General features: G+C 31.2%; 1 protein-coding gene across 1 annotated transcript; it reads right to left on the bottom strand.

Moving 5' to 3' along the window:
- Positions 1-5,888: 5,888 nt before the first annotated feature.
- Positions 5,889-10,968, bottom strand: LOC110813690 (P-loop containing nucleoside triphosphate hydrolases superfamily protein). The gene is made up of 6 exons (XM_088223217.1): positions 10,652-10,968; positions 9,782-10,017; positions 9,447-9,705; positions 6,704-6,883; positions 6,464-6,619; positions 5,889-6,370 (listed from the first exon to the last, which is right to left on the bottom strand). The coding sequence occupies exons 1-6, from the start codon at positions 10,679-10,681 to the stop codon at positions 6,197-6,199; spliced, it is 1,035 nt and encodes a 344-aa protein (XP_088079343.1). The 5' UTR covers positions 10,682-10,968; the 3' UTR covers positions 5,889-6,196.
- Between the last annotated feature and the right edge of the window lie 4,253 nt (positions 10,969-15,221).

Below are 15,221 nucleotides of genomic sequence, written 5' to 3' on the forward strand. Positions count from 1 at the left end.
TTAATGAAATTTTTGTTTTATTTGAGAAAAAATAAATTAGGGATGAGACTGAAAACAATTTTGGTAAAAATGGGTGAAAAATTGGGTTCGGGGATTGTTTTCGAAAGAAAAATCAGAAACTGAAGGTCAGAATGCAATTAAGAAAAATTTTAACACGTAGGACCGCCCAGTCAACAATCTCAACGAACCGGAACACGATGCGTGGCAAGACATGCTGACTCGATGCCACGTGGGACGCCACGCTGGCGATCCGCGTGCCCCGCGATCGGATGACCCAGAAGCTTTCCCGCGTTCGTGGATAATCTGGATCTGTTCCTTCATCAGTCGCGATCAGACGGTCACGATCAAACGTGATGAACGGTCCAAATTTGTTTATTCCTTAGGCGCGATCGGACGGTCGAGATTAAAAGTAATGAACGGTTCAGATTCATTTCCTTCTTATACGTGATTGAACAGTCGAAATTAAACACGATAAACGGTCCAAATTAACGCAAAATGAATATAAATATTTCGCATTACATTGAACCCAAACCCTAACCACCAGCCCCCCGCCGGAGAAAAAGAACCAGTCGTCGAAGAAGGGAGCCGACCACCGACCGCTGTCGTACTAGAGCCACCTCCGACTACCAAAAAAGTAAAAATTCTCCTACCTGCTTGGAATTCGATTCCGAGCACTCTTGTAGCCATATCGAAGCAAAACAAATAGTGGGTGAGTCAAAAACTACGGGCAAAATCCGACAGAGCTGTCGCGGGCAAAATCCACAACTGCCTCCGATGAGCTCCTTTTCGTTTCTCGTTTCGTACAATTTTTTCACAGTTATGTTCACCGTTCTGTTTTCTACAGGTTGACCGAAGAAAAGCGCTCAGCCGCAAAGGTGAGCTGGTGGAGCCACCGCACCGGAAAATCCCACCACCGGTAGGTTTTCATTTTTTATTTTTTTTTTTCAGCCAACCGAGGCCCCCTAACGTGTTTTCTCGCAATGATGAGTATAAAATTGGCTAAAATCGGCCAAAACTGACCGAAAATGGCCAGGCTGAGGCAAACTGTCGTCGTAAGCGACGGTGCTATCGCTGGAGCACGGTAGTACTGCCGTGCTGGAACCCCGAAATTGGCCAGAAAAATATTTTTAACACCAATTTTTGGCTTTTATGATATGTTTAGGTACGTGAAGCGTGTTTTAATCTCTGCATGAAAATTTATGAAACCCAGGGACTGCCAGTAGGTATAGTAGAAATTTCAGTATTTCGAACACCGATTCGGATAAAAATCTCTCACCTTACTCTCTGTTATGGAATTAAAATTTAATCATCGATAATATGGTATTTTGTTTAATTTAAAATTTTTTTAGAATAATTACATATTACTAATGGATGCAGAACCGATTAGTTATTTATTGTTTATCCTGTTTAGCTGATTGTTTAATTTTACATATTTAAATACATGATAATATACTGAAATATTTAAATGATTCAGTTGTATTTTCTTAATGTACATATTATTTGTCTTGCATGATTTACGATTAATTTGTAAAATTGAAAATCAAAATGTAAACGAAAAATTACTTAGGTAAATGAATTAATGAATGGTTGTCTTAGTAGATATCTTGGGAGATGGTGGATAGACCGGATACATAAGGAATCCTACCATTAACGTTACCTTATACCGAACGGGGTATCAATGGATAATATTTTTGGCGCTCATACCGGATGGGGTATCGAGGGATAGTATTTTTAGTACTCATACCGGATGGGGTATGAAGACGGTCGGTTAGTTGACAAAGTTTAGATATTGGTTCACGCATAGTGAGACATCCCTATAGACCATTAGGGATACCAGTAAGCAAATAAAAATGAAAAATTATTGTTCTGACTCACTTGAATATGAGATTATGATGTTGTTTGAGTTATTGTCTCTATAAGTTAGTTCTAAAAATCTCGTAACGGTAAGTATGCAATAAATAATTTTACTTATGATAAATCAATTTACTTAAATTCATAGCTCCATGAGTTATTTTTATGATTTTTACCAACCTTCAGTTTTTGTATTGGTGAGTAGTGTGATATTCTTACTGTGGTAATGTAGTTCATCATTTTATTAACTATTTAAGATCAAGATAACCAAAATCTAGATCCCAATCAACAAGAGAGTTGTGAATAGTTCACCACCCGAACTCCCTTCAAAAGCTAGCGAATGTCATCCTAAGATGCTCAGTTGTTTACTTTTCGTTTACTTCTTTGATTTTCACTTATTTTTTTAGAAGGAACATTCTCGTAACCCTATTAGATATTTTAAATTATTGTGTAAAAAATGTAAACTCTACCTTTATTATTTCGCTTACGCATTCAATTTATGATTTTATTTTCTTTTAAGTTTCGAGTCTTTACATTAATTCTTTATTTTTTTTTTTTACATTTTGATCTTTGATGTTTTATGTTTTTTTAAAGTTTTAGTTTCTATTTATTTTAAAAAATTAAAAGAATTAGAGTATGTTTAAAAACATTAAAAAAAATAACTTATTATAATTTTTAAAATAATTAAAAAAAGGCTAATGTTTACATAAAATTAGTTGCTTATAACAAATTGTTTGATTTTTTTAATATTTTAAAACTTAAAATAAACTGTTTGTTGAAATTTTCAAAAATAAGCTATCAAATGGGTCTCATCGGTGGCAACCTCCTGCTGCTGGCATATGAAAATACAATGTGAATGGCGTTGTAACACCTGAGCCCGAAAATTTGACCCGGGATAATTTTTTTAATTTATAAAATATACATAAATAATTAAATTTTTATTTTAATTTAATTTTTGTAAATTTTTTAAGAAAAAATGAATTAGGGACGAAATTAAAAATAATTATGGAAAAAATGGGTGAAAGTGTGAATATGGGGGTGTTTTTGAAATAAAATTTGAAAACATAAGGTAAAATCATAAAAAATAAAAGTTTGGCCACATGTAACGACCCGGTCAGTAGCCACGGCAAACCAGGATACGTCGCTTGCCGGAACATTAAAATTGGCCGAAAAGGTTTTTCAAAGCTTATTTTGGCCATTTTCGGTATTTTTAAATACATGATGAGTGTTTTAATTTCTGCATAAAAAATTTAAGAAACTCGAGAACTGCTTAGAGGCGTAATGAAAAGTACGATATTTCAGACACCAATCCATTGTAAGAATCCTTCGCCCTTTTTTCAATTACAATAAATTAAAGTCTAATAATCGATAATACTGTGTTTTGTAAAAATTTAAAATATCTTAAAAATAATTACAAATCACTAGTGAAGGCATAACCGGTCAATGCATATTTTTTCTAGTTTATTATTTTTTTTTTCTGTACTACTTAAAATGATTACTATTATATTGTGTGCATTAAATTGCTAGTTTTAATTACTTTCTCGGTTATTTAATTTACGTAACTGCATAACCCTTATTTGTTGAATTGTTTTGCAATAAATGTCTCAATCATATTTTTTGATGTACGTATTGCCTATTTGCATGATTTACTATTGATCTATAAATATGAGATATTGGTATGTAATTGGTAATTGGTTGATGGTGTGAATCATGTACGAAATACTTATTGAGTACCCTAAAAAAGAGTGGACGGACTTAGTACATAAGAAACTCTACTGTGAACGTTATCTCAGTCGGACAGACCTGAGAAGTCCTATATCGTAAAAGTTTAAGAAATATAGTTCACCTTCATACCGGACAGGGTATCAAGGTGATGGTGTTTGCCGCTCATTACCAGGACCTCCAAAGGTACCGGTAAACAAGTAAAAAAGAAAACTGTTGTTATTGCTCACTTGTATATGAAATCATAATGTTATTTGAATTATTATCTTTATAGGTCGATTTTGAAAACTCGTAATAGTAAGTATGGAATAAACGACTTCATGTTAAATGAATTTACCTAAACTAAGGGTTCCATTAGTTGTTTTACAATTTTTATCAACATTCGATTGTCCGTATAAGGGATTAGTGTAATATTCTTATTGGGCTAGTATACCTCATACATCTATTTAATCATTTTATATCAAAAAAATTAAGATTCAGATCATGAACAGTAAGATGGTTGCGAGTAAATGTTATATCTTGGACCTCATCAAAGTTGCTAGTGAAGGTTATCCCCATAGAATTTTAATTTCATTTCTCTTTCTGTTATTTTAACTTTTTAAAAAAGATATTTCTATAATTCTATTTGGACATTCCAATTTACTATGTAAAGAATGTAAACTCTAATTATTATTTGTTTTCGCTATTTTAATATATATTCATTCCCTTAAAGTTTCGGACTTTTACAGGAGTGATCTATGAGCATATCTCAAAAGAGAGTTCCAAGATTGTATTTCGAGACTCGACGAAAAAAGTATTAAAGGCTTTAACTATAAAGATACTGACATGCTAATCATTGTATTAAAGGCTTTAACTATAGTGTATTATTTGAATACACTAAAAGAGGATTAATAATTATCTTAGTTAAATTTTATTATCTTGTTATTTTTTATTATAATTATATTATTGAACTATTAAACTTGTTCCAATCAAATCATTTTAAATTTCTTTTCAAAGTACTTTTAGATATTTAGCTTTTTGTCCACATTAAATGTATGTGTCAATTTTAGAATTTTTTTAGGACAAAAGGTTAGTTTAAATATGTTATAATTAATTGAAGTAATAAAATTTATTTATTACATAACATTTATTTAATATACAAACAAAATTAACTCATTTGATTAATTCTAATTTAATTATTATAATTCTATTAATATATTAATAAATTAAATTATTAATTATATTAAATTAAATATTATATACTAAATTTCATCATTTCATAATATATCTATGAAAATAAATTTAAAATTTAATTATAATAAAAAAATAAAACTAACATATATAGCATAGTGACACTAGTAATTATTAATCATATATTAAAAGTGCATTAAAATGAATTTTATTATATTATTTAATATTATTATATCAAATGTCCATAGTTATTCGTACATGTACTCGTAAAATATAATCGTAACATCAGAAATAATAATATAGAAAAGTACCATAATCTATATTTTATTCAGGGTTATTATAAATTTTACTTAATTGAAATATGACTAGAAACATAAAATAAATATAGTAAAAATTAAAATAAAAATATTATGAATCTAAATTAATTTATATTTAATTTCAATTAATTATTTCTACCATACATTTCTTAATAAATATAAATATAAATTCATAAATTTAAAAGTGAAGATACGAAGAAAATTTATTACAATTATATATTTTATATAATCAATTTTTGTATAAAAATAATAAAATATTTAGAAATTGAATAGAATTAAAATAGCTTTAACCAACAATAGCATTAGTAAATTTCAGTGAACGGAATCAGGACCGTTGATCAGAGCGAAGTGGTTTTGATGATTCATCGGACGGTCGGGAGTAATCGGAGCAGAAAGAAACGGAGTGCGGGAATGTAGGAGTCGAAGAATAGTCCGGTCAAAACGGGGCCGTGTGGGCTCTACGGAGTTCACGGTTTGGCGGTCAACGCTGTCGTTTCGGCTTTTTTTTTTTTTTTTGAACCGTGTTTGAGGAGTTGTCGACATCAAATTCTGTCTGTCAACGTTCCTTTTTATTTATTTATTTAAAAATTTATATTTTAATTTTATGAATTGGAAAAATGTATATTGAAATTTATATATATATATAAAAGCACCTATGAACCTTAAAAATCAATTTAGCAGCATAATTATGGTGAATTTAACCACTAAACACATACCCATTTGACTGATAATCTGAAACTAACAATGATTAATGCAAGTTTTGTGAGGAATCATTTTGATTTAAACCCAAAATATGATTTTGATCTATCCTTCATATCTGCAAAAAGATTGGACTGGAAGATTGATAGAATTCATCAAAGATCAAAAAGGATTAACAGTTTTTCTCTCCATGTTAGCTTGAATACAAAGGATTTCCTCCATAATCAGGAGAGGAAGAAAGAATGAATAGAATATTAAGTGAAGGGGAAAGAGAGATCCGTGTACAGGTTATTGAAAACTAAATCGATACGCCGGATTGGCCAAAATTTCAACAGGTTTCCCTTACCTGTTGGCTCCTGCAAATTAGAAACTAGAGGAGGGCAACGAACAGATTCAAACCAAAAGGAAGATAATATGTACACCGGTTCTATGTGGGTTTACTTCCGATAATCTTGGAGCAAAAACTTTTCGTACTGGGTTCCTTTGAGCGTCTTTTGGACCTCTTCCCAGTTCTCGATATGATCCGATAGCGAGCCTTTGTGTATCTTCACTTGGCGACTCTTCAAATCTCCATGTGGAACCTTCAAAAACTCCTGAAGGTCTACTAATTTCTGCGGAAATAAATAGGCCAGAGACAGAAGAATGATTAAAAAAGCCATAAGCATGGATAGATATTCTCCAATCATTTCAATAGTTTATCTTACAGTTCGGTTTTTGACTACGTCCTCGTAGTAGAGGACAATGTGGCGAGTGCTATTGAAGTATGCCAAAGCTTTGGATGTTGTTGCTTCTACCTGCTTCAGATTAGGTATCAGCAGCGTTGCATTGATGAAAGGCTTGTAACGTGCCAATATCTCTGCCTGAAACCATCACCTTATAAATTTCGGATCATGTTACTTTTTCTTGAAGAGCAAGGGATGAGTAAGAATGAGAAAGACAGAAACCTCATGACGGGAATGGACATGAGACTTGTGGGTTCCATTTAATAGCTTAGCATCTCGATCATATGAATTTGCAAGTACCGAAATCATTCTACGTAAAAGATTTTTTCTGAAGAGAAAAACTGCTGAAACACCACGAGTTTTGAAGTAATCTACTATTTCTTCATGATGTTGCATCAAGCCCTGCAATTTTCATTACAATTTCAAGCAATCAGTAACTCGAGAAAAAAGAGAAAATCGAAAAGAACAGCAAAAGGAGATTATACCAATGGCATATCTACAGCAAGCCTAATCTAAAATCTCATATTTAACAAAAAATTCCATGAAAAGAATACATAATGAATTTAAATGTCTTTGCATGGATACGTAAACTATGTTTACATCTTGAACCCAGCCTATCCAGTATCCAATTCATATATCAAGTCATGCATTGCTCGATTACAGCACAGAGCAATTTAGCCTGTATTACAGTTCTTAATGCGTTATCATAAGGAATAGAACAAAATTTTTAAACAAATTTGAGCTTCACAAGTCTCTGACAGAAATTAGAAAACTGTATTTGCGAGTAAAATCATCCAGCAAAAAAACTCGAAACAGAATATCAGTAATTTGAGCTTCACAAGTCTCTGACAGAAATTAGAAAACTGTATTTGCGAGTAAAATCATCCAGCAAAAAAATCAAAAGAGAATATCAGTCCCTTCGTTGATGAGGTCATAATTTTTAAGAGACTAATTATCAAATGCTTATGGCCCCAATGGCATCCTCAACATGATTTTACACTGTTCAGCTCATGCTTTTATCCTGTCAAATGAAATTTTTTTTTTTCTCTGTAATAGAGATCAACATATTCTGTTTAGTCATCATCAGCCTAATCCAAAACAAAAACAGTACTTCAATCACACAGGTTAGCAAACATTGCACAAGTTTCCGTCTATTCCAAAGTGACAATATATTACCCTCGAGCCTTCCTCTGTTTTGTTTCAACATTTCAAAGAGAACTCCTATCCTCTATTTTTCTTTAAGCTCTTCGTACAACATATATTCTAACAAGATAAAATATTTATTCTGCAATAACAGAAAGGAAAAACAGCCACTACTATGAACATCATCTTCTTCTAGATTTTGCAAAACATTTAAACTAAGAGAACTTAAATTGTGTTTGGTTTAAATCTAATCCCATTTCCATTCGTTCAATTCTTATAGCTTAGCTATTTGATAAATAACTAGTCATAATTTACACATCTGATGTATAATTGAATCAACTTCATTTATATCTTTTAATTTCATAACAAGAATTTGTATTCCCCCAAGAAGAAATCACAAAAACACATCTTCAATCAGATATAGAATTAACTTGAGATTAGAATACAATATTCATTCATTTCTATTATATTTGTATCGTAGTCCTGTTCTTACTTCATGCAATTATAATTTGAATCAATTCAACCTTATATCTGCCCACAAAATTGAAATCCTTCTGCAGTTATGTAATCACACACAACCAGAGCAGTACCTTATTCAAACAAAATGCAAACAAAGGTGAAACTCCATAAATCATACTAAACCTAGCCAAAGCTGGTTTGAGCATCAGTAACCACATGATTAAAATTTTACTTTTACTAAAATCAAACTGTGCCAGTATTTCAGCATTCGCATGCAACCAGAAGTATCTTCTCAAACAAAAAAAAAATAACTAGTAGTAAAACCATGGATAGCACTGCGTGTAGCTAAAAGTTGTTCAAGCGTCATTAACTACAGGACTAAAAAATGAATGAATCACAGATCATTAACACCACATGATTTGATAGGTTGATTTACGATGTATGGTAAATAGATCCTTCAATCATTTCCTTACACTTAAGAATCATTATTAACTGACCACACCATGAGCAGGGATTCTTCAGTTTACAAATTAAGGGGAAAAATGAATATCCATCAATGTTTTCTTTCTCTTTTTGTTTTTTTGAGAAAACAGTATCAATCAATGTTTGAATGCATGCCAAGGATCCAGATCTTTTCATGAACTGGAGTGGCAAGTTTACTAACTGAAAAGATTGCTTATGATTCGACAATGATAAACTTATCTAACAACAAACTACGTCCCTGAAGAAAACAGTTATAAAGAGCTTATACAAAAAGATTTTGGAAGCCTTAAGCTCCATTTGGCACGTGAAGACATTTTATAGTTTTTATTTTCTAAATTCATATGTATTTCATTCACAAAACCATACGAGTTAGTTAGCAATGAAAATGATCATAGAACTAGAGAAGTTCAAAATGTAGTTTTTAGTATTTTCGAGAAAACTATTTTGGTTGTCTTTGATTATTCCACCACAAATATGCAAATCTTAAATACTTTCATGAATAAATTTATGCATAAACATATATGAATTTATAAAACGAAAAGCAGAAAATGTTCTCATGTATCAAAGAAAGCTTAATTTTCTCTTAGAAGAAAAAAGAAGCAAGAACAAGGACAACAAATTCTAGTCTCAATATCTAGGACACAAATTGTTTATATAATTTCTTCTTTCATTTTCCACAACCTATGGGAGATTTCAAGAGGCTAACTAAAATGCATTGTTGATATCACAAGGGAGAATAGTAGTAGGATTCTAAAAATAGATTACAGTAAGGAGCCAAATATAACTAAATATGTTACTTTCTTATCTTATATAAAATTATGGCATGAACTTTCCAGAACTAATAAAATATGCAATGTGCAGTTCTACTATTTCAATTCACCTGATTAAGCATCCACTTCAACCCAACTGCAGCTGTGCACTCATTCTTGGAAGCACTTGTGAGCCAGTCTAGATTATAAACTTTGTCCAAGGTCTCAAAAATGGTAGAGATATTACTCCTCCTAACTTTAACAGAAAAGATCTCCCCGTTGGAGCTAATGTTGGTATGATTGTTCAACAGGGTCTCAAACCATCCACTCCCAGATCTCTGCATTGAAAGAATAGCGAAATACCTCACAGGATGGCAAGCGCATTCCGCCCTAAATGTGCAAAAAGAAAACATATATCATCAAGATTGTCACCAAATTCCAAACTGAAGTTATGAGATTGTCTTGCCTTCTAAAAGTTTTTGGTTTTGGGTAGTGCACATAAGGAATATCCCACGGCTCAATTTGCGGCTCGGGACATGGTCTGTCGAATACTTCAAGGCTCAAAAGTCCAGTCTTGGTGCCAACCCCTATTTGCTTCAGACAAATTGTGCATATATACACACCACATACCATTACAAATACCAAGACAACCGTCCTCAACAACAATGGAGACTTCTTAGGAGACTTAAAGATAAAAGAATCCTGCAAGTGATAAATTACCCAGATATCAAAATAATCTAGAAGCCCTAATAACCTGGTTCAAACAAGCTATGATTCAATGTAGTTGACCTTTTTATTTCCAAAAAAAAAATAATGATTTAATGTAATCCACCCTAGAAAGAGCAGACCCAGATGTCTAAATCAGTAAATTATCACAAAATAAGACATGAGTACTGATTAAACAATCAGGTTTAGCTTAAACAAGTATAAAATGAGAAGAACGTTTCCAACAAGCAACATAAATATACATATATATATATATATATATATATATATATATACACACACACAGATCAATAATCTCAATTAAATTAAGTTATTCTACTTGCGAATATCTCAATCAACCCAGACTTCCTTAAAAAAAAATAGAAATCTGTCCATGCTTCGACCTTCATATTGACAGACAACACAAGCCCCAAAAGAACAGGAAAAAAATTAAATGCTTTATTATTCCCCCTTCGAAAAAAAATAAAAATAAAACTCTACCCAGATCAGAATATTCATTCACATGGCAACCCGAAATAATTAAATAAAACGACTGAATCTTATTCATCTGCCATGTAAATAAAGCAGCTACATATATATAGGACGACATATAGAATTGAAACAAACATACCTTGCTGAAAAAACAGAGATCGTCGGCCATGGCTTTGCGAGCTCAAAAAGGATATGAAGGAAAAGGCATGGGGCAATCCCCCAGCACATAGATTCTTGCTCTTTAGCTTTTCTCGCACTTCCTTTATCCCCCCCAGCTCTTATTAAATCCCATAAATATGAATTAAAACAAATAAATAATAATACAAATCGCAAGAGAGAACGAGGGGGAGAGAGAGAGAGAGAGAGACTGAGCTTCTTCTCGTGAAGAAAGCAAATGATTAGAGATGTCGAGGACCGTTGCTTCAGATTTACGGATCTCTCTGTAAATCCAAGGATCGCTGTACGGTTATCAGCCTAGATATAATACTAATAATAAAATTAACAATATAAAAAATAATTTCTGTAAATGGAAAATAATAATAATAATAAATATAAAAAATAGATTCTAACCCATTATTAATACATTATTGTAGAAAAAATAATAATAATTTTTGTAATTTTTAAACAAAGTTATAATTTATACTAATTATTATATAATTTTTTATGAGTGCATAAATCACTAAATTATCTCCTAAATTTATTATTTACTACAATTTAATTTTTATGTTTTTTGTTATTATTTAATTTTTTATAATTAAAAAAATTAAAATAGTTAACCTATATTTATATATTTTAGAAAATAGTTAAAAATATCTTTATTAATTAATATATTAATAATAAAATTAATTAAATTTATTTTTTAAAAATATCTAAGTATAACATAATAATTTTAATTTTTACTAAAAATTAAATTATAATAATAATCAAATTTTAAAAATTTGTTTAGTAATTATTGAAGATATGAATGCCGGTAACTATGACCCACCCGTGTTGTTGGGCTTTGACTTTTTTACTTTTTACTTTTTTACTTTTTCACTTTTTCACTTTTCCAAGTTGGTATTTGCTAACGGACTAATCCTTTTTTACCTTTTATTTTCCTTGCAAAACTTAAGGCTTTAATTAAATTTTGATTATTTAGATGGTGGAAATTCCTTTCTTGGGTTGACAATTTGGAGAAATGTAATTGTGTCATTTATGTTTTTATGAATAATTAATGAGTCATTTAATTTTAATTTAATTATAAAAATATATAAATTATATTAGCATGATAAAAGAATAGGGTATGTATAAAATTTTATGTATTTTTTATATTAATTGAATTTTTATTATATTGGGAAATTTTGTTATTTTCTAATTAAATTAGGTATAAATTTATTCCAAACGTCGACTCAATAAATTTATTGAATTAAATTATTTTTCAGATTTCATATTATTATTAAAAAGGATGTCATAATTGTAACGTTCTACAATTTAAAAAGAAATAAATTATAAATTGAATCATGAAGTAAAATAGTAGAAATAAGGTTTATATTCCTTATACAATAATTTAGAATATCTAATAAGACTACGATAATGACATTTAAAAAAAAAGTAAAAAATTAAATAAATAAACAATTAGATATTATATGACAACCTTCACTAATTTTTGAAGGGAGTTCGGGTGGTGAACTATTCACAACTCTCTTATTGATCAGGATCTAAATATTGATTCTCTTGATTTGAAATGATTAATGAAATAGTGGGTTATATTAACTCGGTAAGAATATCACACTACTCATCGATACAAAAATGAAAGTTGTTAAAAATTATAAAAACAACTAATTGAGCTCTTAAATTAAGTAAATTCATCAATCATAAATAAAAATTAAAAATTTCATGTAAATAATTAAAAGGTATAATCAAGTTCTAAATTCTAAGGCAGGATAACAAAATTTGATTTATATTTCTATTTTAACTAATTAAAATATGTACTAAATAAAAATAAGCAAAATATTCCAAGCCGATTAGGCTAGTAAAGTTGGGCTTGTATAATACAACATATAATGAATCTTTTTGGACGGGCTAAAATGGGTTGGGCCTAAAATTGAATTTTAAAATTGAGAAAAATAAGTACATTTTATTTCGTGTATTTTACTATATATTATTATATAAATTATAATATCTTTTAAAATGCAATTGTAATATTATTACATATTATTGTATGTTTTATACATGAGATTGCAGTCAATATTTCATAAATGTTAAAGTTTTAGATTTTATTGATGACTTATGTGAAACCAAGAGAAAAATCGTTTTAAACGTACCCTCTACTTCACTATTTAGAGATTTTAAAATTACAAACATGACGCTTTGTTCGGAAAAAAAAAAAATTGAACATATTGAGTTATCATTTGTAATCTCATAAATTATGTTTGCTAAGTTTAAGTTTTATTTTTTTTATTTTTTTTACTATTATTATATAGTTTTTAGAAATTTATATTAGTTTAACAGAAAATCATTTAAAATAGATTATATAATTAAATATTATGATATTATAAACTCGTAAACATTGTGAATTATTAGGAATTTCCTTTATGAACGTTGAAAGATAAAAAATTGAGAGTTTGAGATGAGAGATGACATAGATAAATAGAGTTAAAGTTATTGTAAATGACGAGTTATATACTCTTATATAAATAATATTCATATAAAGACAAATAAAGCATGTTAGAGCTTAGGGTTACTTGATATGGTTTATTTTCATATGTGTATTTAAAAAATTGATGTACCATGTTACTTATGTGATTCATGAGAGAATTAGTAATTCGTATGTTTATTCATTATGACATGTCATATAGAATATAGGCTATATGTCTCTCAAGATAAGATACTTGTTGGATCTCTCATGGTTTTATTGTGGTTATATTTTCTAGGTGGAACAACCAGTCTGAAAATGTATATAGAATTTTTGCTTCACAACCCGTTTAGTTGTCCAAAAATTATATAATATCTGAGTTCAGAATTTAGTCCGGAATTAATTTTGACATTTCAAAATAAAAATTATTTTTAAATTAAATTAATTTATTTTTTATTGAATTTATAAAAAAATAAGATATGGATGAAATCGAAAATAATTTTGACAGAAATGGGTGAAAATTTGGGTTCGGATGGTGTTTTTGAAAGAAAAATTAAAAATATATGATGAGAGTACAAATAGAAAAAATTGTGTCACGTAGAACTGCCCAGTCAGCAACCCCGACGAACTGGAGCACGCTGCGTGGCGAGGCACGCTGACATCGGTGCCACGCAGGATGCCACACAAACGATCCGCATGCCCCGCGATCGGACTGTCCAGGATCGATTCCGCGTGTGTGGATGACCCAGATTTATTCTTCCTTTAAACGCGATCGGAGAGTCGAGATAAAATCGCAATGGACAATTTAGATTCATTTTTTCCTTAGGCGCGATTCGGACAGACGAGATTAATCGCGATGGACGGCTCAGATCAAAGCGAGATGGATATAAATACCTCGCATCACATGGGAACCCAAACCCTAGCCGTCAGCCCCCCCCCCCCCCCCCCCCCCAGAGAAGAAAAACCAAACGTCATAGAAGGAGGCAGCTGCCGCCATACCGGAGCCACCACCAACCGTAAAAAAAGGTAAAAATTTTCCCTACCCATTTGAAATTTGATTCCGAGCACCTCCATAGCCAAATCAAAGCAAAAGGAATAGCAGGTGAGATGAAAAATGTGGGCAAAACCCAGTGGAGCCGCTGCGGCCAATGTCCCAAAACCCTTCTGATGACCCCCTTTCCGATTTTCGTTTTACATAATTTTTCGATCATTGTGTTCATCGTCCTTTTCTGTGTAGATTGGCCAAAGAAATAACCTCAGCCACGAAGGAGAATCGGCGAAGCCGCCACACCCGGAGGTCTTCCCCACCAGTAAGTTCAGTATTTTGTGGTTTCCCAGCTAACCGAGGCCCCTGATGTGTTTTTCTGCAGGGATATGGTCAAAATCACCCAAAAATTGGCCAAAATCGGTTAATCCGAAGTGAACCAGCACCGTGGACGACAGAGCCGGTGTCGAAGCATGACGGTGCCACCCTAGCAGAATCCCAAAATTGGGCATAATGAGTTTTGGACACTGATTTTGGATTTTTAGGATATTTTTAGGTACGTGACAACTATTTTGGATTTCGTAGGAAAAATTTAGGAAATCTGGTGCCTGTTAAAAAATGTAGTAGACAGCGCGACGTCCCAAAATACCGACCATAATAAGGATCTCTCACCCTTTTCTCCGTTACGGCAAATTGGGGCTTAATAATTGTATATTTTTATGAAAAATTAGAGAACCCTAAAAATAATTACAGGTCACTAGTGGAGCTGGAACCGGTTAGTTTATGGTCATTTCGATTTCCTTTTATTTTCCTGTATTGCCTATATTTGTTTACTATTATACTGTGCGTAACTGAATTGGTGATTTTTAGGGTCTTTTTATTATTTAGTTATTTTTTCCCTTGCATTGTTTATCAGTATTCCGGTCATTGGCTATTTGGTTGTGTTAAACTATATTGTTTGTTAAATAAACTGTGAGTATAAAATAAGATATGGGTATTATGTGATTGATTGTTATATTGATAGAAATCTGTATGAAAAATACTTACTGGGTACTCGGGAAAGGGCGGACGTGTTTGGTACATAGGGAACCCTACCATGAACGTTACCTC

Source organism: Carica papaya, chromosome 6, assembly GCF_054855325.1.
Source record: "Carica papaya isolate Zhongbai chromosome 6, ASM5485532v1, whole genome shotgun sequence".
In the NCBI taxonomy this organism is placed as follows: Eukaryota; Viridiplantae; Streptophyta; class Magnoliopsida; order Brassicales; family Caricaceae; genus Carica; species Carica papaya.